The sequence below is a fragment of the Solanum dulcamara genome, chromosome 8 (genome assembly GCF_947179165.1).
Source record: "Solanum dulcamara chromosome 8, daSolDulc1.2, whole genome shotgun sequence".
Lineage (NCBI taxonomy): Eukaryota > Viridiplantae > Streptophyta > Magnoliopsida > Solanales > Solanaceae > Solanum > Solanum dulcamara.
This window is the reverse complement of record NC_077244.1, coordinates 20,011,907-20,031,038: the sequence shown is the minus strand read 5'-3', so window position 1 is coordinate 20,031,038 and position 19,132 is coordinate 20,011,907. Positions and strand designations below refer to the sequence as shown.

At 38.1% G+C, this 19,132-nt stretch overlaps 1 protein-coding gene across 1 annotated transcript; it reads right to left on the bottom strand.

The window, feature by feature from the left end:
- Positions 1-332: 332 nt before the first annotated feature.
- On the bottom strand, positions 333-4,442 carry LOC129899836 (uncharacterized). Its single transcript, XM_055974846.1, has 2 exons — positions 3,118-4,442; positions 333-2,616 (listed from the first exon to the last, which is right to left on the bottom strand). The coding sequence occupies exons 1-2, from the start codon at positions 4,440-4,442 to the stop codon at positions 333-335; spliced, it is 3,609 nt and encodes a 1,202-aa protein (XP_055830821.1).
- Between the last annotated feature and the right edge of the window lie 14,690 nt (positions 4,443-19,132).

The window sequence follows — 19,132 nt, the reverse complement described above, 5'->3', positions numbered from 1 at the left end:
CAGGTGTTGTATGACTGCTGAGTCTCTAAGGCAAGTCCAACCTTGGAACAGCTGTGGTAAATTTCCAGTATACACCTGACTGGCCCTCCACTAGTTGGATGATATGGTGCCTGTGTATTTATACCTACAAGGCCAAAAAGGAGAAAGACAAAGAAGAAAGGTTCTATTCTAATCCTAACCTGTAAAATAAGATTGGTTATTTTAAGAAGGCATAAGCCAAGGGAGGTATTCCCTTTTACCATGGTCCTAACTATAGAACCTTCAAATTGATTATTACTATGCATAGCAATAAGTAATTTGAATAGTAAGTTGGACCAAGGAGGCTGACAAGGTCATGGTGGCTTCTTGATTCTCTTAAGCCTTCTTCTTCTGAAGTTGGCCATTTCCAGTTTGTCAAGCTCAAAGTAAGCTCTTGCCTCTTTGGGAAGCTCTTGTTTATTGAGATATATCTGTGGAGTAGTGCATTTGTGGCTATGTTTGGACAAAACATCAGCTGTAAAATTGGCTTCTCTGTAAGTGTGGTTGCATTTGAAAACCTGGAATTGATGACTGATGTCCTGCAGTTGTTGGAGTTGTGTTCTGACAGTCCATGGTGGTTGAGCTAGGTGTTTTATCCATCTGATTACTAGCTCAGAGTCCACTTCAAGGATCACTTTAGTATATCCTAATTGGAGACACCAAGTCAAACCAAAAATGGCTGCCAATATTTCAGATTGGTTGTTTGTACCTTCTCCAAAAGGGGTTGAGAAAGCAAAGAGAAGATCTCCTTGATTGTTCCTTAGCAATCCTCCCCCTCCTATTTTTCCAGGGTTGTGAAGTGCACTACCATCAGTGTTCAGCTTCACCATGTGAGCTGAAGGTTTCCTCCAGTAGACAGTACTAACATTAACTTCATTAGTACATTTTTCCACAAGAAGGACCAGTTCCTTCCATCTATTTGGCCAGCTGATATAGGAGTAGGTAGTGCTTAGAAGGTTGAAGTTATCCTTGAAGACTGAGTAGATCACTCTTGTAATATTGGACTGCTTCCCTCCATATTTGATGGCACATCTATTTTTCCATAGGTTCCAACATATGAAGATTGGAGTTGCTTGTAGGATAAGTTTATGGACCTCATTACTGTAATTACTGGACCACCACCTCATCATCAGGTTTCTAAGGGGTGTGTATTCTTTACTAATACCCAAAGAATCAGAAAATACACTCCAAACCTTCCTGGCAAAGTTTCCAGAAACAAATATATGGTCAATGGTATCCAAACCAGCTCTATGGCAACAGTAACATTGGGCTGGGGCTTCTCCAAAGCTGATAAGTTTTTCATTAGTAGGTAGTTTCCCTCTAAGTGCTCTCCAGAGTAGGAAGGAACACTTAAAAGGAATGTGTTTGTGCCATGTTTGAGAGTTAATTCTTGTCTTACTCCTTTTGTCCCTGATAAGTTCCCAGGCAGAAGAACAACTAAATTCCCCACTGCTATTAGGCTTCCAAGAGGCCTGATCAAGTTTGTGGGGCTGATAGTTGATGTTACTTGCCAGGATGCTAGGTACAAACTGAGGAGGTGCTTTCTGAGAGACCAGTTCTGCATTCCATTGACCATTAATCATGAAAGAAGACACCTTAGTATTGTTCTGTCTACTACTGGCTGACCTGAAATTAGCTAAGGGGCCAACTCCCAACCAATTATCCCACCAAAAGAGGCAAGAACCAGACTGTATCTGCCATTGGATATGAGGCTCAACATTGTGCTTGTTCTTCATGAGGTGCTTCCATATCAGAGACTGTCCTGTGTGCCATTTTTTGGTTATAGGATTTGACCTCTGACAGTACTTAGCTTTGAGGAACTCACTCCATAAGGAATTCTTAGTTCTGAATATCCACCATTGTTTGTATTGGAAAGACTTGGCAACATCTGATATTAGTCTCACTCCAATACCACCCTCTTCATAGGGATAACTCAGATTCTTCCAAGAAGACCAATGATATTTCCTCCTTTCATTCTTCCACCCCCAGAAGAAATTGGCTGTGATGCTTTGAATTTGCTTGATAGTGGTTGCAGGAGGGGAACTAGCAGATAACAAGTGAATAGGAAGTGCTTGGATGACATGCTTAATCAAAGTAACTCTTCCTCCATAACTAATTAATTTTGCCTGCCATCCAGCTATCCTAGCCACAACTTTAGCTATAAGCTCAGAATAATAGATGATCCTCTGTCTACCAATGTAAAGAGGACACCCCAGATATGTGATAGGGCTGTTCTTTTGCTTGAAGCCTGTAACTTTCTTGATTCTTCTAACAGTAGAGTTGAAGGCATTTGAGGGTACCATGAAGTTACTCTTGTCTCTGTTGATCAATTGGCCTGAAGCATGCTCATAGGTATGTAGTGTTTCCATGATAAGCTTCAAGGTATGAGATCTTCCAGATGAGAATATGATGATGTCATCTGCAAAACTGAGATGATTAATTTGAGGGCCCTTTTTAGCCATCAGGAAACCATGATATTGGGGGTGTTGATGAAGGTTGTTCATGAGCCTGGAGAGGACTTCAGCACCTATGATAAACAAAGCTGGTGATAATGGATCCCCTTGCTTAAGGCCTCTTGTGGAATGAAAGAATCCATGCCTTGAACCATTAATAATGATGGAATACCAATTATCAGCCATAATTCTCCATACCATATCAATGAAACCTTCTTCAAATCCCATTTTCCTCAAAACTAGACAAGTATAGGCCCAAGATACCCTATCATAGGCTTTAGCCATGTCAAGTTTGATAACTACATTGCCTCCTACATTTGGCTTCTTGATCTGGTGTATAATCTCTTGGGCTAGCATAATATTTTCAGAAATGTTCCTGCCTTTGACAAATCCAGATTGGTTAAGGGAAATGAGGTTGGGTAGGATAGGTGCCAGTCTAAGGGAAATGAGTTTGGAGATGATTTTGTTTGTGAAGTTGCTAAGGCTAATTGGTCTATACTCAGAGAGCTTGTTAGGATGGTGTACTTTTGGGAGCAGCACCAAACAAGAGTGAGTAAAGTATTTAGGCATAGCTTGTCCACAGAAGAAAGATAGAATCACTTTAAGGAGGTCCTCTTTTATGATGTTCCAACATGCTTGGAAGAACTTGCCATTCATTCCATCAGGTCCAGCAGCTGAATTGGGATTCATTAAAAACACTACAGTTCTCAACTCCTCCATTGTAGGGATAGCTTTCAGGTTTCTGTTATGCTCATCAGTGACCATCCTGGGAATACATTGGAGGGTATGCTCCTGAATTTGTGTCTCCTCACCAGTGAAAATGGCTTGGAAGTGTTCACATGCAGCTTTGGCTATGTTTTCTTCACCTTGTACCCAATTATCATCCTCATTCTGGATCTTATGGATGTATAATTTCCTCCTCCTTCCTCTTATCAAGGCATGAAAATACTTGGAATTCACATCACCCTCTTTGAACCAATGCAACTGAGTTTTTTGCTTTAGCATGGATTCCTCCAGTTTCAGGTATTTTATATACTCTGCATTGATGGCATGGAGCTTTGTTCTGTTCTCTTCAGAATTACTAGAGATTAGCTCTTCCTCTGCATGTCTAGTCTTGTCTTCATATTCTTTAACTTTGGCATATATATCACCAAATTGCAATCTGGACCAAGTACTAAGAGTGGCTGCCAACCTCTTCATTTTCTGATGGAAACACCACATTGGATTACCCTCCATGGTCCTGTTCCAGCAATTACTAACAGTATCCAAGAAAGATGGTTGTTCTGTCCAGCAGTTAAGGAATTTGAAATATTTGGTGTGTTGTTGGTTTTGATCAGTCATCTCCAGCAGTAAGGGGCAGTGATCTGAACCCACAGAGGGTAGATGAGTAATGGTAGTCTGAGGCATCATCTCTAGCCACTTATCGTTGACCATTCCTCTGTCAAGTCTCTTCCAGATTCTGAACATTATACCCCTTAGATTAGACCAAGTGTATCTCTGACCACAAAACCCAAGATCTTGTAGTCCACAGGCTTCTATGATGCTGATGAACTCAAGGCTCTTTTTCATATTATAAGTGACACCTCCCAACTTTTCTTGAGGGTCTGTGATAACATTGAAATCACCTAATGTGCACCATGGAAGGGAGGTGGCTGACTGTTGTAGCATGCTATCCCACAGAGGTCTTCTGAGATGATCTTTGCATTTTGCATATACAAAGGTAACTATGAACTGATTTGGATTCATTACATGATTAAATTCACAAGTAATCAACTGCTCCTCATTTTCCAATATCCTGCAGTCTACATCCTTGTTCCAAAAAAGCCAAATCTTACCATTTGGATTACTAATAGCATGGTCCATGTTGAGTTGATTTCTGAAGTACTGAATCTGAATGCTATCAGAAAAAGGCTCTAGGATGGCAATAATGGGAATTTGATGGATACTCTTAAGAGATTTAAGTCTTTCCATGGCTCCTTGGGTATTAATACCCCTCACATTCCAGCATAGTGTACTAATCATTGAGAGTTTTTGGAAGTGAACAGCCTAGTGTGAGGTCTGCTTGTGCGAGCAGAAATAGTTGGACTGATGGGTTTATTACTGTGACTGGTTCTATGAATTCCTCTAGGGGACAAACCTTGGGAGTTAGCTATTCGTTGAATCTCATCATCATACTCATTTGTGTAAGATGTACCTAAGGGTCTGTTTAAGTGTTCACTGGCAGCATCCTCCTCATCTAGATCCTTCAAGGGTTGGTCCTCATAGTCACCCTCATCTTCAGACTCAATAACTGCATATTCATCCAGGTCAGGAGGGACTTCTATATTAGTATTAGTATTAGTATTGAGGGTGCATTTGGGGAGAGATTGTGTGTGTTGTTCTGCAGTTCTGCTTGCAGGATGTTGAGGAGGTGTGTGGTTGTACTGAGTTTGCAAGGGTGTAATATCCATCCCCCCTTGGTCATCCTCCAGCACAAATTGTTGGCATCCAAGGTTACGATGTTGTTCTTTCACATTGTCTACTACCAGAGGAATTTGTTCCTCGTGAGACAAATTCCTTTCTTCTACTCTTTTTTTTAATGCATCCCTTCTCCTTTTGCTCAGTTTATTCTTTTTTTCATTAGACCCTGTGACACTAGTGCTTGCTACAGACCCTAAATCCTTGGCCATAGATCCCAGCTGAGTATTATGACTGGTAGTGTCAATATTCCTATTTGTGTGGTCATTAGGCTGATTAATTGTAGGTAAATTTATGTTATGAATTGCAGGGGTTGAGTCTTCTCCCTGAAAATGCAGCATGTGCATTTGAGTTGGGACCTGACAGCTCCCCTGTTGCTGCTGCATATCAACATCCCTTCTGTCAACATGCATTGCATTGTCCTTCAAGCTAATATCTGCTCTTTCCTCCAAGGATTCCTTTGAGTTAACAGGTGCAACTTCTTCCAAGATTTGCAGATTTGTAGGCTGAGTAGGAGTTGTAATGTTGCCCATTTCTAGATTGAAAATGGGAGAAACTGCAGGTCCCAGTTCATGCAACTCTGTTGCCCTATTTTGCACATTCTTTTCGTTTATTTTAGCAGCGGAAAAAATATATGAAGTGGTAGCAGGAGTTCTAGAGTCACTCCTAGGGTCAACCATACTGTTCTCATGCAAAACATGAGACATAACCCCCCCTCTGGGTACCCCTTCCTGCAAGTTAGTTGGCTTCTCCTGAAACCCACCATCCTCACCTCCATTAACTACTTCAGCAGAAACAGTTAAAACATTCAATACATTAAGACTACAGGGGGAGCCATGGGGGATTGGGAGCATTGTACCTGATCGATGCTCGCTTTGTACGGTTTGAATTGCGCTGGTCGTAGTGACAGTATTACCATCAATACCTGTAGTTCTGAGTTGAGTGGGTTTATATACCTGTTGAGTGTTACCTTGTATCTTTTGGGTGTTTTGTACGGTTTGGGTCTTCCCTTTGAATTTTCTTCTCTTTTGGGTTTGCCATTGGTTGTTTGGGACTTGATTCCTGTTCTGATTATTTGAGTGTTCCTGTATTTTGTTTCTTCCTCCTTGAGTTGTGGTGGTTGTTTCTTGTATCGGTACCTGTTGTCTGACACTTACAACATTAGTTAAAACAGTTGGAGAAGAGATCATACCTGTGTTTTTTGTCGACTCATCTTTCTTTGGCTCTTCTTCCTTGTTTTTGGCCTTATTGCGTTCTGCATCTCTTCTGCTGACTGGGCAGGCTAGAGGAGTATGACCCTGGTGTTTACAATAAGTACAATAAAGTGGTATATCTTCATATTCGATATCCTGCCATCTACCTTCCCCATTTGGGTCATCATTTTCATCAAAGCCAATCCACACACTTTGGATTCTAGGCTTGGTGATGTCCATTTGGACTTTTACTTTCGCTACGCTACCCCTCGTCTTTTGCATGAAGGCCATGTCTAAGTGCAATACTTGTCCCACGTCCTCCAGCAAAATCGTAACAAATTCTTTGTGGAAACAATGCCATGGGAGCTCCGGGAGTATGACCCATACAGGGAGAATGGGGGTTTCATAGTTTGGATCAAAGGTAGGAGTCCAAACTTGAAATCTCATAAAGACACCTTCAATGTACATGCGCTTGCTATCTAAGACAGTAGCTCTATCGTGTTCGTTATCCAGGTCAATATATATATGTCTAGAGTTAAAATGCGTAATCTTGACCTTGCCTCGGAGTTCTGTTTGGGCAATGAATTTCTTTCGAATGACCTCCATCTTGGGCATTGGGCTATAGAACTTGCCTATGAGGGTGTACTTACATGATTCTGCCATTTTAATCATGTAGTCCTCTCTCTTAAACATAATAGCAGGACAGCCTTGTTTCATTACTCTTTTTGGGGTTGTAAGGTCAATTTTGGTAGTATTCTCAGTTTGTGTAGCTCTCAGCCGTGTGGCCATGGATTGTTTTGCTATAGGGGGCGGAGGGTGATTTGTGGTGACCGGTTGGTTGATAGGGGGCTTGGTCTTTGGAGGTAGCGCACTGGGGGTTAGGGTCACTACCGGATTTCTAGAATTTTTTGGGTCGTATTTTTGAAAATTAGAAGATATTGGAGGGAAGTCTGAACTGGGAGGGTATTTGGTACTTTTAGGATTAGTTAAGGTGCTAGGATTATCTGGGGAAACATTTTTGGGCACTAAAAGACTGTTTTCGACTCTATTATCACAAGATGGAAATTTGGAATTTGAGTTAGAGGTGTCTAAAAATTGTGGCGCTTGGTTTAAAACGTTCGTACTGATATGGGGGTTAGTAATACCTTGAGAATTTCTTTGGGCGTTCACTGGATGAGTGTTTTCGGTGATTTTTACGTTAGGTTCAATTCTAGTATTGGCATTTGGTGTGTTAGGATAGTCATTTTTTGAATTTAAATTTTTTTGATGGATACTATATTGGTGCGTATTATTATTCAAACTAGAAACATTTTTTCCGATCGCCGGAGTTCCGGTGTCGCCGCTGCCAGTGTTAGTACTCAAATTGGCAACCCTAATTGATAAATTCGAATTGATAGGGACCATACCTGAAGGGGCTTTTTGTGTTTCTGGACTCCTCTCTTCAAGATGAATAGGTTGACATTGCCAATTTTGGAATTGGAGCTTTGCCGCTGCGCCGCCTCCGGCAGTTTGGATTGGAACCCTAATTTCCAAATTGGAGGAGATAGGTGTTGTTGCTGATGGGGCTTTTTGGTTCATTGTGTTCCTTGTAAGATCGTCTACCAAACCCCCAGAACAATTTGTATTTTCGCCACCAGACGCGGCGACGCCGCCACTTTCGGAAATCACTTCACCGCCGGAATTCTTCAAATTGATATTCGACGAGTTTGGCTTTGTATATGGCGGCGATTTTTGGATGGTTGTATTCGTATTGTTCTCCTCTACAAGATGGCATTGGTCTTGACTCTCGAATGTCGCCGGAACGTCAACGTCGGAGTTCAACAGTGTGTCGCCGGCGACGCCGTCACCCATTGGAGCTGGGCTTTTAGTATGAGGTGCGCCTGGGGGTGCACTACCAACCCCAGGTGGTGCGCCACCTCGAATAACATCGGAGGCCGTCGAATTTGTAGTTCGAGTGGCCGGCGTTTCGCCGGAGTTTCGTCCCACTGTCGCGCCTGGATTTCTCTTAATTTCCACGGAGAAATCCCTTGGATTTTTGATATGATGTGGCTGGGATGCTGTTCTAACATCCCCAATTGATGGTTTTTCAATACAAATTACAGAAGTTGACTTAGAATTGGTTCCTTGATCAGTGGCAGAATGTTGAACAGTGATCGCTGCTGTTTTTTCAACATTCCCGAAGCTTCGAATGTCCGATTGGGACGATTCCTGTTGTGTTGGATTCGTCTCATCGATACCTACGATTCTGTCTTTTGAACGAAATTTTTGGAGGTCCGGAGGTGGATCCGGTTCTCTGGTAGCCATAAGCTTAAAACTAGTCTTCTTTGAGAGCTTTTTTTCTAGTGAGATGTTAGAGAGAGAGCGATCTTATAGGTCCATGCATATTGTATGTCAATTTCATGCATTGAACAATATTCTTAGTGTGAGAAGTTATCAAAATGTTCTACGATCTAAATTCTTCAATTGTGTGTCAAATAGGACTTAAATTTCGGTATGGCACTTGAAACATGAGGACATGGATAATTTTAACCCTTTATTTGATGCATGATGTACATATCTTGTCAATACTTAAGTATATTTGAGGTACCATTTGAAACTATATGGATTACTTCAAAGTTGACCTCAAATTTGTCTGGAAGTAGTTGATGGTGATTCATATGCATAATACTAACGTTTGATACAAACTAAAGTCAAGACATGATCAATCAAAAATTAGTTTCTTTCTATCCAACATTCTTTTTCAGAAAATACCATTTTGTAAAAAGAAAAAGTCTTCGATTTATCTGAACTACGTTCGATATGATTCTTATTTTGGCAAGATACGTAGGTAGCCTTATTCTGAGGATCGGTCAAACCAAAAACAAATCTAGAAAGTCCCCACCACAAAAACATGACAAAAAATGAGTTTTTATTTTTTGCGAAAAGAGTCGATTCCAAAAGTTGTAAGTCTTAACCCTGTTACAAGTATTATCGTTTGAGCTTCCATGCTCTCCATTTCTTTCTAACCCTATCCCAAAGTCACGTTACAATCAAAAGAAAGACCCTCTGATCAATTTTTATAAATGACAAGTCAAGAAATCTTTCACTGTTTATATCATATACGAAAAATATCATGTCACATGCATAAGGAATGAAAAATGATAGAGTTTTATTAATAAAAATTCTTACGAGTACCGTAAGGCATCATTAAGTTGAGAGAAAGTGAAAGATGAGAGAGTCTTATTGGTGACAACCCTCATGGACATTGTAAGAGTATGATGAGTGGGAGACAAACAAAATGAGAGAGACTTCTTGGTAAAAATCTTTCGAGGCACCATAAGTCAAATGTTAGCCAGTAATCTAGTACAAACGTTTTATGGTAAAAATTTGACTTCAAAAGGTGAAAGTTTGACAAGGAAGAAGGTTAGATTGATTGGACAGATTAGGCCATTAATTCAAAAATGCATGTCATGATTATTGAAGCTGACACACCATTTCAAAGAACCTTTTATTTTCTTATTTTTCGATCAAGGCACCTTGTGTAAAATACTATTTTATTTTTATTTTTTTATTGATTTTGTATTTTTCTTTGAGTAGGTCTATGTTAAAACAAGCAAGAAATGAAGTCAAAATTTGATTCCAATTTTCCAAATGGGCAAAGTAAAGTATGGCCAACACATCTAAGGTGATCAAATTCAAGATGAAATGATATTCAAAATATTCTATTGTGGTTGACAAGTTCAATGATTGTTAGACTAGGAGAACAATACGTCAAATATGAGGTCTGAAGTTTTTGAAATCAGTTAGAAGGACTTTCAAAAGTAAGGGCTACCAAAAAATGTTGGGCAGGCAACAAAAAAAGATCCACTCAAGCTTCAATCAGGGTCGAATATAACAACAACAAGAGCGGTCATCCTCAAAGCCAAGACCACAAACTGACCACCATTTTTTAAACTCACAATTTTTCTTGTTTCATTCTTTTATAAATAGGGAAAAAAAATTCAACATAAATGTTATTTTGAAGAATCAAGTTTGAAAACAAGGTTACAACAAAAAAAAATCTTTTTTTACATGCATGCACAAATATTTTTCGTGTTTCTTCTAGGATAAATATTTCCTAGTATGAGAAAGTTATTTTTTATTTTCTCCTAGGATAAACATTTCCTATTTTAAGACAGTTGTTTTTTATTTTTTCTTCTAGAATAAAAACTTCCTACTCCGATACATCTATTCTTCATTTTCTCCTAGTATAAACACTTCCTAATCTAAGACAATTATTTTTCATTTTCTCCTAGGATAAACGATTCCTAGTCTTAGAATATTATTTTTTATTTTCTCCTAGGATAAACACTTCCTAGTTTGAAACATTTAATTTTCATTATCTTCTAGGATAAACACTTCCTAGCCTGAGACATTTAATTTTTATTATCTTCTAGAATAAACACTTCCTAGTCTATGACGATTATTTTTTATTTTCTCCTAGGAAAAATACTTCCTATCCTGAGACATTTATTTTTTATTTTCTCCTAGGATAAACATTTCCTAGTCCGAGATAATTATTTTTCATTTTCTCCTTTGATAAACACTTTCTAGTGTGAGACATTTATTTTTTATTTTTATTTTCTCCTAGGATAAACACTTCCTAGTTTGAGACAACTATTTTTCATTTTCTCCTAGGATAAACACTTATTACGATGAGAAATTTATTTTTTATTTTCTTCTAGGATAAACACTTTCTAATCTGAGACATTTATTTTTTTATTTTTTATTTCTGCTAGATAAACATTTCCTAGTCTAAGACAATTATTTTTCTATTTCTCGTAGGATAAATATTTCCTAGTCTGAGACATTTATTTTTTATTTTCTCCTAATATAAACACTTCCTAATCTGAGACAGTTATCTTTTATTTTTTTCTAGGATAAATATTTTCTAGTCCGGAACATGTATTTTAAAATTTTCTTCTAAAATAAAAACTTCCTAGTTTGAGACAACTATTCTTCATTTTCTTCTAGGATAAACAATTTTTAGTCTAAGACATTTATTACTATTTTTTTCTAGTATAAACACTTTCTAATCTAAGACAAATATGTTTTATTTTCTTCTAGGATAAATATTTACCAGTCTTAGCAAATTATTTTTCATTTTCTCCTAGGATAAACACTTCCTAGTCTAAGACATTTAGTTTCCATTATCTTCTAGGATAAGCACTTCCTAGTCTATGATAATTATTTTTTGTTTTCTCCTAGGATAAACACTTTCTAGTCTGAGACAATTATTTTTCATTTTTTCCTAGGACAAACACTTTCTAGTCTGTGATATTTTTTCTTTATTATTTATTTTCTCCTAGGATAAACACTTCCTAGTCTGACAGAATTATTTTTCATTTCCTACTAAGATACACAATTCAAAGTCGGAGAAATTTATTTTTTATTTTCTTATAAGATAAACAGTTCCTAGTCTGCGACAGTTATTGTCACGACCCAACCCCATAGGCTGTGACTGGGGTCAACCCTAGACCCCCGTATACGTAACTTTCAAATATAACCAAAACCCCAATAGGTCAAAACTTTTTCATGTTCATGTATCCTCCTTCATTCGTATCGTATCATGAAAGAGAATGCAAGCCGACAAGGCTGTCATAACAAAAACATTCACAATATGTCGTATAGGCACAACCAAAATAATCTCATGAACAACCCACACATACATGTCTACAGACCTTTAAGAATAGCACGGTAACATATGGCGGGACAGGGGCCCCGCTGTACCCCTGAATAAACAAAAACATATATACATCGGAGGACTAGTACCAAAAAGACTAGGCTCCGAAATAGTGGAGCACCTCCAATCATAGGTGAGTGGAAATCTGGAGCTGGCGGATCTCTGAACTGAACATCTGTACCTGCAGGCATGAAATGCAGTCCCCCGAAGAAAGGGGGTCAGTACGATACATGTACTGAGTATATAAGCATACATTACCGAGATAACAACTGAAACAGGGATGCAGGAAATCAAGTATAGCATTTAATAGGGTACTGTACCTGCACCTCATAAAATAAATTCATGTATACCAATATCACGTACCGTATCCGTCCCACTCGGGAACTCAGTTTCACAAATACATCATCTATCATGATAGGCATATGCACATTATTAGCACTGCGGAACGTACAACTCGATCCATATATATAGCAAGCACATGCCGAGGAACGACGGCTCAATCCATATATCGTGTAATAATGCCAAGGAACGATGGCCTGATCCGTATATCTCTTGATAATGCCGAGGTACGATGGCCCAATCCGTATCTCATATATTAGAACTGAGGAACGACGGCCCGATCTTTATACATGCATATCATATAATAATGCCGAGGTACGACGACCCGATCCATATAATGCATAATCTGTCGTGGAACGTACGATCCGATCCTTACATAGCAAAATGTGTCGAGGTACGTCCGGCCCGATCCATATATATATCATAATGCATATACGTGCATGCAAAACTCTGTAACATACCAAACATTTCTTAGATATCATCATAAAGCATGTTCAAGAGCCCCTAGGTATAGGAGCTTACACATCCCAACACTATTTAACCTATAGGAGGCTCAAGGGTCGTAGTTCAACTACTTCCATGCCCTTATCATTTAAAAGTGGGTACAGTTACATCCAGAATCTATAAATGGGGCTATATCCAAATCCATGTCCTATAGAACCTTTAGTCTAGTCTTTCTCAAAGTAGGGAAACACAAGCTTTACATGCACCACTTCCTATCACATGGAAGACTTGAAAAGTAATGACTCAACTTGTTACAATAGTTCTAATCAGTAGAAAGTGAACAAGAGTCTTAACTCACCCTCAAAGTTTTAAGAGTGGAATAACTTCAAACTTCATATACACAATACTTACATCTAAGTCGTGCCAAAGGAGAGGAAGAATAACTTTACATACACCGCTTATTTTTTTCGGTATACCGCTCTTCTCGCAGAGCGAATTAACATAAATCTTCTCAGTATATAGAATACTTGAGGAATGGAAGCTTAACTACTTTAAGAGTCTTAACATTCAACTGTGAACACGAATTATAAATCATGAACCATGTTCAAAGCTCATGAATAGAGTTATCCCAAGGTTCATACACATATCACTTGTCACTTAGACATAACACATGCCCAAAAGAAAGAACATATAGGCTTTACATAGTTATACCAAAACATGCCAAAAGAAGGAATAGCTTTACATACCTCTTATGAGTTACTCTTTATCCCGTTCGCCTCGTCGTCCTTTGAACCTATTCAACATGAAAGTAATACGAATATCAACCACTCTTAACTTTCCAGCATCTTAGGTTGCACCTTAGTATTCATGGAACCTATTTCCTTGTTCGTCTCCTCAACTAGTTCTTTAATTAATTAAGGCATTAACGAAAATTGAGCAGCACCTCCCCTATAAAGTGCCCTATCCGAATTTCCAATTACATCCCTAATAACTACAGACAACCAACAACAACACCCTGCAGCATATACATATAAAACATGGCGACATCACGCAACACAAGCTCCAAACAACTTGCTGAAAATTACGACACCAAAATAGGGTTTCTAGTCTTTATTTCGCAAAGACTTTATTTATACGAAATGAGGGGTCGTGTGGCTGTTACAAGCAGCACCCACACCCCTTTTAGAACCCATTTATGCCCTGCAAAAAAACCCCACACACCTGCAACAGTACACCACAAGCACAACACTTTACTTCGACGATAATTCCACTATAGCGATTCCAATTTAGTTTATTTCGAACGTCAAGCATCTCTATGATGTTTTCACATTTCCAGCTACTTAAACCACATATAATTCACTTCTTAAAAATACCATAAACTCCAAATTAATATTTGAAACCTTACCTTACCCTAAACTCGTCAAACTCGCAAAAATTATCAAAACGCGAATTTTGGACAGCCTACTATCTTGTATTGTCGGTTAGTTTCGAAGGGGTAATTGAGGGAAACAGAATTTGTGTCCTCAATGAAAGTTATAGACATGTGTCTTAGGGTCGCAAACAATTTCGAATCACCCCTACAGAAATTCTGTACAAAACTATATGCCCCAAATACTAACAGCAGTCCTTGTAGAATTTTTTATAACGAACCCTGGGCAACAGCAGTTATATACCTATGAAATATATTTCCAAAACATCTTGAATCACTTGAAAGGAAGCCTTACACAAGGATTTATACTTGTATTACTAACAGCAGTTTAATTCAAAAATGGGTCTGTTCCCTAGCATTTTCTCTTTAAGCTTCTCTTAGTTTTCCAAGTGTAGAACTGAAAATATGGTTCCGTAGGCATCGTAATAGACATATATACACCTCCACGTAGTTGAGAAACAACGTAGATAATTAATTGACGAAAACAAATTGGAGACTTACCTCCTTCTAGGTACTGTCGTAGCTCCTCTCTTCTCCCTCTTAAGTTATCTCTCAATTTTTAAGTGTAGCAAAGGATGAACAATGAAGTTCCTAGTCATCCATACATATATATATGCCTTTTTGGAGAGTGACACATGGCATACCCTAAAGGTGACACGTGTCACACCCTTAGGCAGCCACGTCACCTTATGCAACCAATCACATGCTGCCATGTAGCGATGTGGGACCCACCTCAAGTAGGTGTGTCACCTACTTGGTCCAAGTAGGTGCATCACCTACTTAGTCAAAGTAGGTGCATCACCTGCTTGCTTCCGAGTAGGTGCTATGCCTCCTTCCGCCTCTTCTATGGGTTCGTAATCTCGTCTTACTTTAGGAGCCTATGTAATCCTTGCTACGTAAACTCAACATGTACTCCAGTGGTTTAGTTATGTAAGTCGTCCAAGTTGGTAGCTTACGTAAGTAAGTCGAGTCCTACGACTTGTTAGTTTGGCCTCCAATTCGTTTCAAATCCTTATAGACCTATTTCCAACCTTCACTCTTATGGGGTGTCACGTCCTCCCTTCCTTAGAGTTATTTAATCATGTTATAGATAATCTGGGTCACGGGACAACTTTCAAGAAGCTTAAGAAGACGTTCTGAAGCATAAAGGTACGGGGTATAATAGTTATTTTTTATTTTCTCCTAAGATAAACACTTCTTTGTCTGAGACAATAATTTGTTTTTCTCTTAGGATAAAATTTCCTAGTCTGAGACTATTATTTTGTCATGCACCAGCTATAAAGAAGCGGACAACAAGGACTTATTCGAGCACCTGCTAATATATGTATTAAACTCATACTAAAGTTGTAGACTCATAAGCAACAGAACATATACCAAGACATACACTAACCATAGATAACATAAGAGCCCACTAGGCTACTTACAACAGAAACAAAACTATGTCTAAGAAGCCTCTAAAGAGTGCATCTAGGAATCTGATAACTTGTCGGGACAGGCCCAGACATACCCCATTCCAAGATATGTAGATAGATAGCAAAATAAAGGCTTTAGATATCTGATAGCTCTAGGTACAGATGGAGCTTACCACTTGTAAACTGGAAGTCTCTGGGCTATTGGGAATGTTTGCTATCCTAAGTACCTAAGCCTACATCAATGGACATGCAGCGCTATAAAAACAGGGACATCAATGCATATAAAATATGTACAGGTATGTAAACAAGACTAAATAACAAGTAGACATGTAAGAATGCTTAAATGAATCAAATATCAAGATAGGAAAATCTGAGAATATGTATGTTGGAGACATAATCCAAAACTGGAGCTGTGAACAGTCTCAAGGGTCCTCGTCTAGTGCTACATAGCTTATTCATTTATATATATAAGAATCCTATAATTTACCTAAATGATATTCTTACTTCGTTATATAAATTTGTGGCTCTCTGTAAAACTAATGTCAGGGAGTCACATGATGGCCTACTATCTGCGATCTGTGAACCCTGTATGGCATATGTAGCCTGTTGTCAAGACCACACGTGAAATCTCATAGTTCAAGTAAGAAGGTACATCCCCTTGGGCTCATGTCTGGTCCGCCTGCAAGCCTGTACAAGTCAGCTGCATCTACGATGGGAAATTCTAACTAACTCTATCTGAATTTTGTGTGCAGAATAGCGTCGCACTTAGTGGACTATAAATACCCATCCCACGCAGTAGAGTAGGCTATAATCTCATCTTACATATAAAGACTTGTAATAAGGAACTCATAAATCATATAACTCGTAAAACATTCGTTAATTATCTCCTTTAGCTTAAGAATTGTATAGCTATGTGATATATACTCATATGGATAATCTATGTCTAATTGCTTCTTTTTAACTTCATGATACATATATACCCTCTAGCTTCTAGGTGTTTTAACTGAAGACACATATGGTGACGTGAAACATATGACTTTCTGACTAGAAAAAGAGTACGACAACTCTATAGATTTAGGCATCCAACATGGAAAGATTTGCAACATAGGAATAATTCATCATGTGATCTCATATGACATTTATATTAGGAACATGCGACTCTAGGTCATCCCTTAATGGTGTACGAGGTTTTAGCTTTACATACCTTACTTAGAGACTTATTGTCTTACTTCACTTTGGAAAACGCCTATGCTAATCACTTTATCTATAACATGGCATCATACTGGGAAGTATAAGAAAATAATCAATAAGTACAACAGAGCCAAAAACATATTAATGGTTTACCAGCAACAAGCTCAACAATTACGATAGATAAATGGCGTATCGCCACACCCTTCTCTTTATCGACTTCCCATATAGTCTCATGACTAATATATGAGGCTAATATTACTCCCCAATCCATACTTCACGAAGAAACAACCCCTTAATCACTCAAATTATACATATAAACTCAAACTCATAGTTTTCGAACACCATTAGTGAGTTGTTTGTCTAATGACATCAAATTCCCTTGTAAGCTAATAGTTTAATTTTGTTGGGAACTACTATAATCAATAAGAATAATAGGAGCTCGTATAAGTACCTATAATATAGTCCTTAGCTATTTAGGAATTTCATCAAACACTGGCAAGCGACAAGCTTGCAAGAATAATTAAATTCATGTTTTCTACACCTAGCCTTCAATTTTATCATAACAAAGTTGCTGCCTCAATACAATACAACTAAACCCTCATTTAATCAACAAAAAAGACAACAATAAACCCTCATTTAATCAATAAAATAGACACACATACATCTACATACTTCCTCCTCACTAATTACATCAATTACCATGGGTAAAACATGGACTCACGACTTCCTATCACCGTCCCGTGAGTCTTACCTGTAGAGTATAGCTAGAGAATCAAGAAAATCTCATACATGAAAGTAGGGAACATAGTCATACCTTAATTGAAGAAAATACAATCCCTTATATCATATTAACCATGGATAAAGGTTGTCTCTTCAATCCAAAGAGAGAATAGAGTGAATTCTAGACTTGGTTGAAGAACAACACTTGCTTCCTTGTTGTTTCTTGGATAGGGCTTTAGGAGAGGAGAGGATTTGAAGACCCAGTAAGTTTAAGCTCCAAAAGTGACTTGTGAACTCTTTGAAATGAATTTAATTCCTATCTTTATGAATGTAAACACTTAGACCAACATAACATGTGCAAGTCACATGCCCGAGGCAACTGGCTTTGCGTAGTCTATTATAAAACACACATATATTTTTACTATGAAGTTATATGGACAAGTGGTTTATTTTTATGGAAACTAGACTCAAATATCTTCCATTCAATAGTTATAGGCCATCTAAATCCTTATATATTAGGAGATATGTTCATTCAAAGTTAGATGATAAATTAAATCATTTAAAATATTATTCCACAATGAGCCTTTAAACTTGAACTTTTCCTTAATGATCTCTTTGGCCAAAAACTTTTGTATAACACTTCAAATGAATTAATATAAGGATTACTTGGTATTCTTTCACAAAATAATCCATCCTTTTCCAGTTTATTTGTTTTGTAATGAAAAGTATAGGGTTCTCCATACCCATTTGCAATAATATTCTCCTGATATCACATCGATGCATCGGTATTTATGCATCACAAGCGTACTTTAATTAAGGGTTATTACATTATCCCCCCTTGGGATCATTCATCCTCAAATGCAGGGTGCACCTTAAAATAATTCTAAATCTATTTATTTACAAACTTTTTGAGAGAGTTTCATTTGTAAACAAGCCAATCCAAAACCTATAAGCTAATCAGAATGCATACAATATGTTTCACGGAGCATCACAACAAAATAAAATTCATGGATATACACGAGGCTCTACTTGGCCTTATATGAATGAGAACTACACTAACTATTATAACATACCTTATATTGTAGGCATCTCAACACTGAGGACCATATGTGATATTGAAATGTTATGTTTGTATCAAGCACCTGAACATATAACATATAACTTAAGTAGTACAACAAGGTACCAATAAAATAGATACTCCAACGAAAAGAGTGATGACTTTAAAAACCATTGGGCGGCTACTAAAATAATTGGGGATACTTGGCCCTCATTTCATCCTCTGCTTCCCAAGTGGCTTCTTCTACATTCTGACTTTGCCAAAGTACCTTGACTGATGCTTTGTGTTTGTTCCTTAACTTCTTAACCCATCGGTCATATTTCCCGTAGGACTTCTTGGAATGATAACTCTTCTGAGAGTTGAATACCTTCTATGGGAATAACCATTGTATGGTATCCTAAGGATTTGGTAACATAGACATATGGGAAACCGGATGTACTGCACCTAAATCCAGAGGCAATTCTACTTCATAGAATACTTGGCAAACTCTCTGTATAGCTTTGTATGGACCAATATAGGTGGGGCTCTGCTTACCTTTCCTATGAAATTGCATAACGTCTTTCATAGGCGACAACTTCAAGAATACTGAGTCATTAACCTGAAACTCTAAGTCTCTATGCTACACGTCTGCATATGATTTTTGTCGGCTTTGAGCAGTCTTCAAGTGCTCTTGTATCAATTTTACTTTCTCAATGACTTGGTGTGTGATATCTGGTCC

Bases quoted from the DNA above. Each gene is read 5' to 3' on its own strand.
- LOC129899836 (XM_055974846.1), bottom strand. From the start codon at position 4,442: ATGGAAAGACTTAAATCTCTTAAGAGTATCCATCAAATTCCCATTATT. The intron at 2,617-3,117 runs GTTCTTCCAAGC...TAATGGTTCAAG, and splicing joins CCTGATGGAATGAATGGCAA to GCATGGATTCTTTCATTCCA.